Source organism: Sorex fumeus, unplaced genomic scaffold (genome assembly GCF_029834395.1).
Source record: "Sorex fumeus unplaced genomic scaffold, SorFum_2.1 ptg000125l, whole genome shotgun sequence".
Classification (NCBI taxonomy): domain Eukaryota; kingdom Metazoa; phylum Chordata; class Mammalia; order Eulipotyphla; family Soricidae; genus Sorex; species Sorex fumeus.
In genome coordinates this window covers 5,158,687-5,172,682 of record NW_026606182.1, presented here as the reverse complement: position 1 = coordinate 5,172,682, position 13,996 = coordinate 5,158,687, and the positions used below count along the sequence as shown (strand labels likewise).

The window sequence follows — 13,996 nt, the reverse complement described above, 5'->3', positions numbered from 1 at the left end:
CGCAGCGGCGCGTGGGGTGATGGCGCGTCACGATCAGCAGCTGGGATTTGCATACGGAGGCCCCGCCCCCGCGGCCCGGCAGCCAATAAGAGGCCCGGCCCGCGGCTCCCCGGGCCGGCCCGCTCGCCTCGTTTAAAGCGGCGGCTGCTTTTTCGGCGGCCTCGTCTCGGCGGGCTCGCGCCCCGAGGCGGCGGGGGATGGAAGGGTTAACGCTGCCCGCCGCCGCCGCCGCCTCCCCCACACCCCACAGTGGGGACGACTTTCCCTCAGCTACACCCCCGCCGCCCCCGCCCGGCCGTCCCGGAGGGCAGGGAGACTCGCACCCGGGACCCCAAGGCTGAAACTCCTCCGAGGCCGCGACCTGGACGTCACGTTTTCCCCCCACGCCCCCCCACCCCAAGCCCCTCACAAAGGCGGAAGCGAGTCGGGACCCACGCGCGCCGCCCGTCGCCCACGTGCCGAGCGCGCGACGCTGCCGTCTCTGCCCCAAGAGCTGCCGCGCGACACGGCTGGCCCGATCGCGGGGTTCCCGCCTTGGGGGCCTCGGAACCGCTCGCACATCCTGCAGATGGGTGGTGGTGGTATGGGGGTGGGGGGTCCGGCCCGGCGCGTGGAAAGGACCCTTGGAAAGGGTCGGGGCACAGCCCTCCCGCGGATTCCCTGCCCCGCGTGCATCTCCTCGCCGCCCACCCCCACCCCACGGCTCTGGTCACGATGGAAACTAATGTACAGACTTCGAGGAATTTTCTCCTCAAGACTCCAAGAAAAGTCCACAACGTGCCTTCCTTCGGAGGAGGCGTTCCCGCACGGCCGCCTCTCCCTGCGAAGCCCAATAAAGGGCGGGATGAAAGAACTGAGTCACGCGAGGGAGGAGCAGGAGCGATTAAGGATCGGGACATAAAAACGTGCAGTTACTGACCGGACTTTCACAACGGATGAAGAGGGGAAATTAAGTTTACGGTGCGTCTCCAAAAGGCCAGCCTGGGCTTTGTGGTCGAGACGTGAACGCATAAAGGCCGTGCAGACAAAGGGATCCACTAAAGGGCTCATTGTGTGACCTTAGGCTGCCTAAGTTAACTGTTCTGAGCTTTCACTCCGGGAGGAGTTAAAGCCCCTCTCATCGTGGTGAAGATTAAGCGACTGTCATGCGCATCCATTTGAAAATATTTATTTCACATCCCGTTCTTAGGCAAAGTGCCCTGCCCACAGAGGGCTTCCAGTCTTCGGAAAACAGACATGAAGCCAATGAAAGTACAAGCAAATAAAAGATAATGGCACAAGAGATCAGGGAAAGTAAAGGGTGTGTGCTGAAACTAACAGGCGAGAAAGGACGAGGAAGCCTACAATTAGGATCATTTCTGTGCAGTCAGGGCTCTGGGACCACATGGGCCACAGCCCCCGGGCAAGGAGAGCGGCTGCCAGCCAGCACTTGGCACAGGGCCTGGCACTTTGTAAGTGCCCAAACAAGGTAGCTATTGTGATTGAAGGGACAGGACCCACATTATCGCACGAAGGGCAGAAAGAATGGAAGGAAGTTAAGTCATGGTTGTAGGAGCGGAGGGGTTCAGGGCAACTGGGCGTTTCCATGGTTTACATCATGAGCACATGTGACAGAAATAAAAGGTCACAAATATAAAGCAGCTCCTGGGACCAGCACGATAGTACAAGCGGGGAGGGCTTTGCTCTGCGGCCGACCGGGGTCCCCCCTCTATGGGATCCCGTATGGTCCCCTGGACACCGCCAGGAGTTGTCCCTGAGTGCAGAGCCATCACCCCTGAGAACGGCCGGGTGTGGCCCCAAAACAAAACAAAACACCCTCGGAAATCATGCAGCTTTTGTATTATTTGCATCGTTACATAATGGCGGGGGGTGGGTGGGTGGGTGGGAGGAAGGCAATGTTCTCTTGGTGATTTAGGAGACTCCAGTCCCCCCCAAAGTTCCGCCCCACACAGCGGCACCCAGCACAAGCTGGAGGAGGCTCCCTCAGGCCACATGAAGCTGCCCAGCCTGGGCCAAGGACTGCTTGAGCCTGAGTAGGTCATGGGTCCCCTCCACCCCCCCAGAAGCTGCCCTGACAGGCCACAGCACCTGACAACAAGCTCACTGTCAGGCATAAACGAAGGTTCAAGAGAAATGGCAGAAGAAATGCAGTGTCACTTGGCAAACCACCTGCTGGTCACCCCATGATTCTGGAGGACCCGGGGTCAGTATCAAAAGGGGAGGGACTGGGCATGCTGACTGTTATGTCCAAAGAGGGACCAGAGTGGGCCCTGAGCCCAGGTCCCCCAAGGAGAGCTGGACACGGAAGTCGCCACCTCCTGCCTCTCCCACCTCCCAGTCAGCCTCAGGCCACCCCCTCACTTTCAGGAAGCTTCCTCCGGAGCCATCACCCCATGGTGTCACTGAGGTGGGTGTCTCACATGGGAGTGAGAAATCTGTTTGCTTGGGAATAAGCTAAAACATAAAAGCCAGGCGGGCAACAGGGCAAACGCCATCAGCTGTGGGCCATTAGCTTGCGGTTGCCAAGAAAGGAGGAGGGACACTAAGGTGGAAAAAATGATGTAAGGGGCAGGTGAAGAAAGAGGAGTGAGGAAGAGCGCAGACTCAGACCCAGGGCCAAGAACAGGACGCTACGATGGACCCAGCCGGAAGAGCAGCTGGAGGCGGAGAAGGGGTGCAGCGCCTGAGAATCTGGCCCCTCGCGGACAGACAGCAGTGTCTGGGGACAGGACGGCCTGTCAAAGCCAGGAGGAGGTGACTGGTATCTAGAGCAGGGACCAGGAATGCTGTGAGACATCCCACAATACCCAGGACGCCACCCCCAACCCTCATCACATATACAACCTAGCCCCAAAGGGAAAGAGGGCCAGTGTTTAGGGGTGCTGGGGAGTTCCCAGGCTCTCCTTAGAAACAGGAACAATGTCACGGCCACGTGGAACCTCATGATATCACTGGCCACTGAAACCACTACCGCCCTCCGGCGATGCCCAGTATCCGTGCTCACTGCCTCTGGCTCCTCCCACAAGCTGGTCCATGCTAAGCCACAGACTTTTTTTGGGGGGAGGGGTGGGGGTCACAGTCACACCCGCAGCATTCAGCTGTTACTCTGGAGTGACCCTGGCTGGTACCTGGGGAATTTGTATCTGGATCCCCCTGGCCCAAAGTCACAGAACTCAATCCCAGCTGCAAGGATGCAGTTAGTTAGACTCAAAGCAAAGTGCCCAGAACAAGAGATCAGCACAAACCCTGGCAAGGAAGGGCAGGAGAGGGGGAGAGCAGGATGGTTCTGTTCTATAAGGGTGTCAGGAGAAACAAAACAAAACAAAAAACAGGCGCACCCAAGGGCGAGGGAAGAGATCAACAAATACGAAGGCGCAGAAGGCAGAGCTGGGAGGATGGAGGCACCCCAGGCGGGGGCGAAGGCAAGCGAGACTCGGCCCTGTCTGGCCACGCCTGCCAGGATGCTCCCAGGCCTCCCTGAAAAGGGCCCAACCTCACAGCAGCTGAGGCCTGGCTGGGGCTCCAACACATTCAAACTCACTTACTGGGAAGTCACAGGCCCGGGGAGGGCCCAGTCAGGACTGCCCACCAAGACCACTGGGCTGAGGAGACCCCCGCGGCCCCAAGCGTGCATACCTCTGCAGTGTGGGGGCTTGTGGGCCCCAATCCTGCTGGGGGCAGCCCTGCCTTGACCAGTGAAGCTGGTCAGGACAGCAGGCTCTGCCCTGTGCATGCCCCCAGAGCCCTAAGGACAGAGCTTACTGCTGCAAGCTCTCCCAGGACACTGGCCACTCCTGACCCTTCCAGGGTCTAAGCTAAGTGCCACCCCCCTCCCCCACTGGGACCTGGGGCTTCTCCAGATGGGGCGGGAACAAGCTCAAGGGGGTTCCCTTTAGGAAGCCCGAGGATCCTGTTGTTTGGCCCTGGGGCCCACAGCGGTGTTGTTGTTGTCGTCGCAGACCAGGAGATGGTCCGGAGGTTTGCAGGCTTTTATTGTGGCCGCCTGCGTGCTGGCTCTGCCCTGGTTCTGATACCTCCCCGGCAGGGCGGCAGGCAGCCAGCAAGTGGCCCTCCCCACGAGGGTCCAGCGCAGGACCCAGTGCTCCAGGGTCTGGCTGAGCCCCATGGTCTGAAGGACCCGGGCCCAGGCTCCGCAGATGGACCTGGAAGGAAACGGCCTCGGGCGGGCCTCAGCTGGCGCTCACCACAGCTGGTGACGCAGCAGCGTGGCCTCCTCCTGGCCCTTGAACCCTGGGCCACTCGGGGGGCTACAACTCAGACTGGGACCTGGAGATCCTCGGGCCTTTTCGGATCTCTTTCCGCTTCTCCTCTTTCTTCCGGCGCTTCTCCTCGTCTCTCAGAGCCTTCTGGAAGGGGTCGGTGCTGGACGGGAACTGAGGGAAAGAGCAGAGTGGGGTGCTTGAGCCGCGGGCGGCAGAGCATGGGGGGCCCAGGCGGTTGGTGGGCATAGGGGGGCGGGCCTGAAGAGTGAGAAGCAGGAGGTGGCCACCCAGGCGGGGCGAGGGAAGAGAGGGCCCCCTCCCGGGCAGATGTGTCAGGGAGTGAACCCCGACATGCAAAATGCCAACCCAACTCCCCCCGGGGTGACAGGAAACACCAGCTGCAAAGGCTCTGTGGCCTGCCTGGGGGCAGCTGGTGCCCAGGCTGGTGGCACCCCGCGGAGCAGGGGCTGTGGTGCCCGCTGAGATGAAGGGACACAGGCTGCTCCTCAGATTCCACTGCCATGCGCGAACCTACCAGGAGGGCCCACACTGGGCACGCTCCCTCTCCCCCCCCCACACGCCCTGCCATGGCACCCCCCCAAGCCCACACAGAGCACCCCGCTTTCCACACCGAGTCCTCTGCCCAGCGGTTTCTTCCCCCACCCCCAAGCCCCCCCTTGCCCAGTCACTCTGGGAGCCTCAAGGTCACGCACACCCGCTGCCTTTGTCCCTCTTGGACCATTTTCTCCGGCAAGTTGGATCTCGTCCCAGTGTGCACCTCCGGCCCTCCCCAGCCCAGGCCCAGGGTGGAGTCCCTGCTGTGATGCCCATGGCGCCCTGGCCTCTTCCTCCCTCCCACACTTCGCCGTCTTTGGGTTCTTGGGCTTCCAGCTTCCTCCTACCTCCTGGCCTTTGCACAGGCCCAGAATGCTCCTCCGAGCTCCCACCCTCTTTGGCGCAGGAGAGCCAGGCCTGCTCCTGCCCTCAGGGGGCTGGGTCTGACCTGCTGGGGCCCCCTCTCTTGCCCTCCCTGTTCTTTCTGGTCTATGAGGACAGGACGACATGGCGGCCAAGTGTCGCACTCTGGCACGCGGCCGGGTCCATGTTCAAGGAAGAGTTACAGTGGCCTCCAAACACCGGGAGCTTTGCAAGATTGAGAGGGCTGGGCGGAAACCAGCCTCCATGCTGTGGCGTGATGGGCCCGGGTGTGAGATCCCCCAGGTGTGAGCCGGCAGAGGGGGGAGGCCGACAGCATCATAAAAGCATGTCCCCCTCCCGCTCCCAAGGGAGGGAAACTCAAATCACACAACCTGGAGGTGTCCCCAGCCTCTCCCTGCCTGCCCGGTGCATCCCTTACAGTCTGCCATCCCGGAAGGGAATTCTGATACTTCGAAAGCACCGAGGCACGCGGACCCTCCCCCCATTTGTTAAACACTTCCCGTCCGTATTACAACGAAATGTTGCATGAACAAACGCAAATGGGAGGAAAAGCTTGGGCCTGAGCCTGGCCCCGTGCTGTGGGGGGCGGGGGGTCCGAGCAAAACGCTTCACAGGGCAGAGGGCCCGTCCCCCACCCCCTTCCTGCATGCCAGGGCTCTGATGGTTCCGTTAAACCAAGAGAACGGAACGTTCCCACCATCCGATAGCCGTGTGTGGAAAGGGCTGCTTTCTGGGCTGGCGCCTAAGAACATGGATTTGGGGGGCGGGGGGGAGCCCCACCACAGAGACGAGCGGCTCACTCTAGCCTACATATCTGATTGAGCCCGGAGCTGGCAAGGGAGTCTGCGTGGCCAGCGGCCCTTGCTCGAACCCTGCACACCGGATCTTCACCAAGCTCCCCTGGAAGGCGGCGCTGCTCCTGCGTGGGGCAACGGTCGTGGGAGGACCCAGGAGCCTCCGCGGGCGAGAGCCCTTGGTCGGGCCCTTTTCCCGCCGGCCTTCACTCGCTCTCCCTCCACTGTTTGAACAGCCAGGGAACAGCAAGTCCTGAAGTTCTCCTCAGGAACGGCCACCCGAGATGCTCCCAGGAACCCCGACACAGGTGTCTACGGGGAACAATGTCCAAAATTACTCACTGCCACGAGGTCTGCTGGCGCAGGATGTGAAACCCAAGCCGTTCCCTTTGTAGGGACTCGCTAAACAACCCCGTTTCTGCTGGGCCCCAGGAAGACCGCTGGGCACACACACAGGCAGACAAAGAGAGTTACGCTCATTGGGGCCGCCAAAGGCAGAAGCAAACTGAGGTTGATAACACAGGCCTGGTCACATGTTCCCACGCCTACGGGAAAGCGACTGACAAGAATCAGAATGCAGGGCCGGAATGACAGCACAGCGGGCACAGCGTTTGTCTTAGGCACAACCAACCTGTGTTCGATCCTCAGCATCCCACATGGTCCCCCAGGAGAGACTCCTGAGTGCGGAGCCAGGAATAAGCCCTGAAATAATTGCCGGGTTTGGCCCCCAAAACCAACAAAATTAAAAAGGAAATAGAAAAGAAGCTGGCACCACGCCGGAGAGTCCAGCGGCGGGTGCTGGCCTTACACATGGTCCACCTCGGTTCAATTCCCGACAGGACCTCTGAGCACTGGGCCAGGAGTAAGCCCTGAGTGACAGCCAGGCATGGTCCCCATGCCTGCACTGCCTCCTAAATGCATCAGCATACTCCTCATGGCAACCCACCCCCGACCACGGACAGGCCCCAGGCTGAGGCCTCTGTTCCCGGCTCAAAGCTCGGCTCTGTGGCTGGAATCACAGAACCTGTAATCATTAGGAGAAATACTGGGAGCCAAGCCCCCCGACAGTGCCCCCTACAGGCCAGACGGGGCACTACAACGTGTGACTGACTAAGTACAAGTGCTCGGTGCCCCTCAGCCCTGATGAAAAGTGGAGCCAAATGCAGGGGGAGGGGAAAAGAAGGGGGCGGGGGGCGGGGTGCTGGTGTGGGAGCCACGAGTTCATGCCTTGGGGAAGGGACGTCTTTGATTCCAGAAAGCACAGGAACAATTAATCCTCTGTCCCTTAGATCTAGCACCAACAGTTGGCAAAACAAGCCTCGTGTCTGTCTCAGCCAAGTGACCGCTGCGGCTGCATATGTGACAGCTGTCACTGTGTCACTCTCGACCACAGGGGGAAACTTGCATGGCTGGGGCCAGCCCAAATCATGCCACCAGGCCGAGGCTGGCCCCGCTGGGCCGAGGGTACACAGGTGGGGAGAGCCTGGTCTCGGCGCCCATGGCAGAGACATACCTGCTCCTCCTGACGTCTGAGCGGCCCTGGGTTACGCGCCATGGAGGGCAACCCCTCTCCCCCCCCCGCCACCAGAAGAGGCGTCTTGAGGCTGAGGCAGGAGCCAGCCCCAGCCCCACCCGCCCGCCGCTCACCTGCGTGCGGTCCGCCAGGAAAGGGTTGTGGAAGTCCGAGTCCTTCTCGCTGATCCCCAGCTCCTGGGCCATCTGCAGCGAGGGCCAGCGAGTCCCCTGAGCCTCACCCCATGCTGACGGGGGGCACCGGCTGCTCCCCTCCCGCCCGGCCCCGTACCAGCCGGAGGATGGGCGAGTGGGCGCCCTGGTCAAAGACACCCGACTGGTTGCAGAAGCTGACGCCCCAGCGGATGAGGAGGTTCCAGTTGGAGTTGCGGTCGAAGTAGTGGTGCACGATCCGCGGGAAGCGCAGTAACACATCCCCGAAGAAGGCCGTGTTCTCCAGCACCTGCGAGAAGGCTGCCCGCCGGCACACCCACCCTCAACGACGGAGCCGAGCTGAGCCGGCAACGCCGTGCTGGGATCGAACCCAGGGCCTTGCCCATGCGAGACCAGACCGCAGCCCCAGCCCAGAATATTCTCTCAGCCACCGCTCAGCTGGCTCAAAAGGATCAGGGGCCGGAGAGAGGGCATTGGAAGACCGGCAGGGAGGTGTCTGCCTTGAGTGTGGCTGATCCAGGTTCAATCCCTGACACCCCAAATGGTCCCCAGAGCCCACCAGGAGTCATTCTTGAGTGCAAAGCCAGGAGTCACCCCTGAGCACCACAGCTTGTGGCCCCAAATCCAAAAACAAATAAAATAAAACATCGAGGGGCTGGAGAGATAGCACAGTGGGTAGGGCGTTTGCCTTGCACGCGGCCAATCCGGGTTTGATTCCCAGCATCCCATATGGTCCCCTGAGCACCTCCAGGAGTAACTCCTGAGCGCAGAGCCAGGAGTAACCCCTGAGCATTGACTGAGTGTGACCTCCCCCCCAAAAAAAGCAAAAAAATAAATAAATAAAACATTGAAAAAATAAAAGGATTAGAGCTGGAGCTATAGAACAGTGGGTAGGGCGTTTGTCTTGCACGAGCAAGATTACCCTGAGCACCCTAGGAGTAATTCCTGAGTGTAGAGCCAGGAGTAATCCCTGAGCACTGCTGGGTGTGACCCAAAAAGCGAAAAAAAGAAAAAAAATTAAGGGGTAGGGGCTGGAGCAACAGCACAGAGGGTAGGGCAGTTACCTGGCAGGTGGCTGAACCTGAATTTATTTTATTTTATTTTTTTGCTTTTTTGGGTCACACCTGGCGATGCACAGGGATTACTCCTGGTTCATGCACTCAGGAATTACTCCTGGCAGTGCTTGGGGGACTATATGGGATGCTGGGAATCGAACCCGGGTCGGCCACGTGCAAGGCAAACGCCCTACCCACTGTGCTATCGCTCCAGTCCCTGAACCTGAATTTAATCCCTGGCATCCCATAGGGTCCCTTGAATGCAGAGCCAGGAATGATCCCGAGCTCAGAGCCAGAAGTAAGCCCTGAGTACCACGGGACATGGCCCAAAAATAAAACAATAAAGAAAAGAATTTGGGGGTGGGTGGGCATGGAGAGATGGTACAGCAGACAGGACATTCTTCTGGCATACAGCCAACCTGGGTTCAATCCCTGGCATCTCATAAGGTCCTCCGAGCTCCACCAGGAGTAATTCCTGGTAGGACTTAGAGTAAATCCTTGAGCATAGTTGGTGTGGTCTCTCAAAAAAAAAAAAAAAAGGTTTGTAGGGCCACAGGGAGAGTATTGCTTGCATGCAGCTGTCCCTGCTTTGATCCCTGGCACCATATATGGTCCCTTAAGCATTGCCAGTGAGACGTTGGATGGAGCACAGAGCCAGGAATAGCCCCTGATGTGGCCCAGATGTGGCCCAAACTACCACTCTCCCCCTGATCCCATCAAAACAAAAAGAAGATGAATGAGAGTTGGGGCTCTTCAAAGCAGCAGTGACGCTGGTGACTCCGCCCAGCCTCTTCTCCGGGAGCATCGGGGTGGCCGAGAGGGGGGAGAGAGGGGCACAGGGGCTTTGTCCTGACAAGCCAAGACATCCACAGTAGGCATACAAATACTGGCTCCAAAGCCCAGCCATGCCCAGGGAATCACAGACCAAGTGCCCATCAGCCCAAGCGAAGTGCCACGAAGGGCACGTGCGGAGAGGAAGGAACGGCAAGAAACGGGAGGCGCCAGAGTGCCAGCGAGTGGGCAGACCCTACCTTCCTTCAGCTTCTCGTCCTGGGGGAAGGGCCCATCCGGGAGCACGTCGGCAGCTAGGAGCACCGTCTGGGAGTCCTGTAGCACCTGCGGGACCCCCAGGGTGGGGTGGCTGTGGCCATGCTGCAGACTGACCTATGTCCACCCCGGAACCTGCACCCGCGGTGCTCTCTCGTGACATGCACATCCTCAGAGAACTCCTATGCATCCTTCAATGCCCAGACCGGACACTGCTCCCGCACGCACACACGCACCTTGAAGAGACCCTTGAGCATGACGTCCAGGATCTTGTACTGCTGGTGGATATCACTCAGCTGGACCAGGTTCTTCAGGGCCAGCAGCTGCTCCCGCCGCTTCACCTCAAACATCTTCTTGTCTGGAGAGCACTGAGTTAAGGGGGTTGGAGGCACTTATACTCCTGCCTTGACAGTCCAGGGTCCCCCTCTTGAGGGCTCATAGTCCTATTCCTGACCAGCCACTGCTGGAGGCCCGGGAGGAACCAGCCATGGCAGGATCTGAAGGTGAATGAAAGTGTGTGTCCCTGCACACCATCGTGGAAACGGGCCCCAAACTCTGTACAGACTTAACGCAGCCCACCAGAGGCATCCCCCAAAGAACCCTGGGTTCAGTTCAGGCCATTCTACCCCTACAGGATTGGCCAGGTTCTGCCATTCTCCACCACCCACAGTTCCAGAACTTTGCTCTGGCTCCTCGGCTCCCACGGCCCACACTGCCTGGGAGGGTCAGGTCCCGGTTTTGTCTGTATGCTCAAAGCCAGGCCACAGTAGGTGGTCGCGGGTGCCAGGGTCTCCCCACCAAGCACTTGGAATGATCCGCTGAGCCATGTGGCTGAGAAACACACTTTGCCTTATTCCATTTAACTACGGAAAAGCTGAATGACCCAGGGCTCATCAGCAGGCACACAGGTCCACCAAAGACCTCAGACATGCAAGATGTAAGTCTGGTCATTGAGCCACGCCCCCAGTCCATGACACTGTGACCTGGTCCCCCTGTCAGTGTCACCAGACTGTATGTGGGGGCGGGGGAGGAGAGAGAGAAAGACCCCATTCACAGACCCCTCAGAACCACCTCCAACCCCCAAGGATACAGATCTCCAGGCCCGGGTCCCCGGTGCCCAGCCCGGAGAGCAGCAGGACAAAGACGCAGGCCAGGGCATGCAGAGCCATAGCCACAAGCCCGGGCGAGGGGACAGGAGCGGAGCTCGGCGTCACAGGAAATGGGTGCGGCCAAGTGACTTCCTGACAAAGCGTTGCCTCCAAATATCCAGACCCACACGGCGGAGTCCTGGGAGCCCCCGCGCCTGGCCTGGGACCTGTGACGGGCAGAGACACAACAGAGACTGGGGAGGTGGAGAGAAACGTCGGTAATGCGGGAGGCTGAGGACACCATGGGCCGTGTCTAGGGCGGACGCAGATGGCGACACCTCTCTAGGCATCAGCGTCCTCAGCTGTGAGGAGGGGTGAGGCCTTCACCCCATGGAGGGGAGGGCCATGTGAAGCACTGTACCTGACCCATGCTGTTCTCATCATCGGTCCATCCTGGCCTCCAAGGAAGGGACCTGGGGGAGGACACCCCGGGCGGGCTTTTTTGGGGGGAGAACCACTTCTGATGGTACTCAGGACTTGTTTCTGGCTCCGAGATTAGGGATCACTCCTGGCAGTGCTCAGGGAACCATATGGGATGCTGGGGACTGAACCCAGATTGGCTGCATGCAAGGCAAGTGCCCTCCTCACTGTACTATCGTCCTGGCCCCTGGGACATCCTTTCTACTCTGTCATCAGCAAGGAAGAAGGGAGGCAGGCGAGAAGGGAGTGTCGGGGGAGAGGCTTGTGCACACCCTCTGCATCTCCAGGCATGAGCCCCATTTTCAATATCCCCCTCGATGGAGAAATTTTTCCATGACCCTTGGTTAGAGAGCTACATAAGATAGGTACACAGGGGCTGGGGCGATAGCACAGCGGGTAGGGCGTTTGCCTTGCACACGGCCGATCCAAGTTCGATTTCCAGATTCCCAGCATCCCATATGGTCCCCTGAGCACCGCCAGGAGTGATTCCTGAGTGCAGAGCCAGGAGTAACCCCTGTGCATTGCCAGGTGTGACCCAAAAAGCAAAAAAAAAAAAAAAAAAAAGATAGGTACACAGGGGCTGGAACGATAGCACAGTGGGTTTGCCTCACATGCGGCTGACCCGGGTTCAATTCTCAGCATCCCATATGTTTCCCTAAACACCACCAGGAGTAATTCCTGAGTGCAGAGCCAGGAGTAACCCCTTGTTGTGTCAACGGGTATAACCCAAAAAGAAAAGGAGGTTTATTGGAGAACGAAGTCCTGGAAAGTTGCCGTTTTGAAACTCCTGGGTTCCAGAGCCGGAAACCTGGGACTAAGACAAACTCCCTGCATTCCCGGTATCTGGATCCCCACGCCGGGTCAGAGGCGCTGAGTGGGACTCAGTGGGGTGAAGCGTTACATGCAGTGGCCAGGGAGGCCTCCCACTCACGTGGCAGCTGTCCGATTTTATCAATGAGGACACCAAGGCATAGAAAGTGAGGGGACCCCCAAACTAAAGGGACAGTAGCATACCTTCACACTGGCCACTGTTTGGCCCATATCCGGCCCAGGGGAACCCCACTGGGTTCCTTGGATGTGAACTGGGCTGTGCAGGGTGCTGCTTTCAGCCTGTGCTGATGGGACAATGAAGGTCTGGAGGCCCAACCCAGGACTTCCTGCCTTCCAAGGTCTCAGCAGCACCGCAGGGAACCAGCGCTAGCCAGGGCAGAGGCCGGGGACCAGGGGATGTTATAGGCACACTCAGAACTGAGGCAACGTGAGATAACGCTGGCAGTGTGAGATTTCAGGGTGTGTGTGTGTGTGTGTGTGTGTGCGCGCGCGCCAAAACCTGGGGCTTCATGCATGCATATGCATGCAAGGCAAGTCGTGTGTGTGTGTGTGTGTGTGTGTGTGTGTGAGATAACCTGGGGCAGAGGCCAGGGACCAAGGGGTATTACAGGTGCACTCAGAACTGAGGCAACATACGAAAAAATGCTGGCAGTGTGAGGTTTCGAGGTGTGTGTGTGTGTGTGTGTGTGTGTGTGAGCGCGCACCAAAACCTGGGGCTTCACGCATGCAAGGCAAGTCGTGTGTGTGTGTGTGTGTGTGTGTGTGTGATAACCTGGGACAGAGGCCAGGGACCAAGGGGTGTTACAGGCACACTCAGAACTGAGGCAACACGTGAGAAAATGCTGGCGGTGTGAGGTTTCGGGTGTGTGTGCCAGAACCTGGGGGTTCGTGCATGCAAGGCAAGTCATGTGTGTGTATATGAGTGTGTGTGTACGCATGCAAAGCAAGGTGTGTGTGTGTGTGTGTGTGTGTGTGTGTGTGTGCCAGAACCCGGGGCTTCGTGCATGCAAGGCAAGTCGTGTGGGGAGAGGGGAGAGGAAGAGCTTCGCGCATGCAAGGCAAGTTTCCTGTCCCGGATTCACCTTCCCGACCTGCTTTCTCCACGGTCACTCCCACTGTCCTCCCAGAGCTCCAGCAGGCACAGCGGGCAACTCTGCCCGCGTCTGCAGGGGCGGCTGGTGGTGGCCCCAGAGCCGGCGACCCGGGCTCCCGGGCTCGGTCTCTGTCCCCACCTTCGGCGCTGCGGGACGAGCAACCGTGAAGCTTCAATGACAGGCGCCCCGGAGCGCCGACCTCACCACCGCCCGTCCCGGCGAACCGGGAAACCGGAGACCGGCTCCGGGCCACAGCCCCCGCGCCCACCCCGCGGCCCCCTCCCCACCTACCAAGCCGGGCAGCGCGGGAAGGCGACCGGCAGGTCCCACGGAGCACAGGACAGCGCCGCAGGGAAGCCGGTGAAGCCGGAGCAGAGGAGCGTGGAGCCCGAGCCCCGCCCCGGCGCCGCTCCCAGCCAATGGGCAGAGGCCGCGACGGGCGCTCCTCTGACGTCACGTCCGGTCCCGCCCCGCCGAGCAGAGCGGGTCCCTAGCACCGTGGGGAAACCTGGTTACGCCCACCGGGCGCCCAGCCTGCGCTGGGGCTTCGCGTGGCGCTCTGCTAAAGGTGGGTTGAGGCAGGTTCACGCTGCTGACTTTGCCTAGGGTCCACGCCCAGTTCAGAAGGGAGTCAGCGTATTACCGCGGCCCTTCCGCGCCCCGCCCCCAAATTGTTTCTCCTTTTTTAAATGTTTCATCTTTTTGGTGATGCTGGGTACTGAATTGAGGCTTCATACTTACGGGCTGGGGCCTGCGTTC

The 13,996-nt window shown here is 59.7% G+C and overlaps 1 protein-coding gene across 1 annotated transcript; it reads right to left on the bottom strand.

Annotated features, from left to right (window-relative positions):
- Positions 1-4,084: 4,084 nt before the first annotated feature.
- Positions 4,085-13,577, bottom strand: CCDC134 (coiled-coil domain containing 134). The gene is made up of 7 exons (XM_056137564.1): positions 13,529-13,577; positions 10,835-11,059; positions 9,981-10,102; positions 9,729-9,813; positions 7,761-7,942; positions 7,604-7,675; positions 4,085-4,394 (listed from the first exon to the last, which is right to left on the bottom strand). Exons 2-7 carry the CDS (start codon positions 10,911-10,913, stop codon positions 4,269-4,271), a joined length of 666 nt encoding a protein of 221 aa, XP_055993539.1. The 5' UTR covers positions 10,914-11,059; positions 13,529-13,577; the 3' UTR covers positions 4,085-4,268.
- Positions 13,578-13,996: the final 419 nt, after the last annotated feature.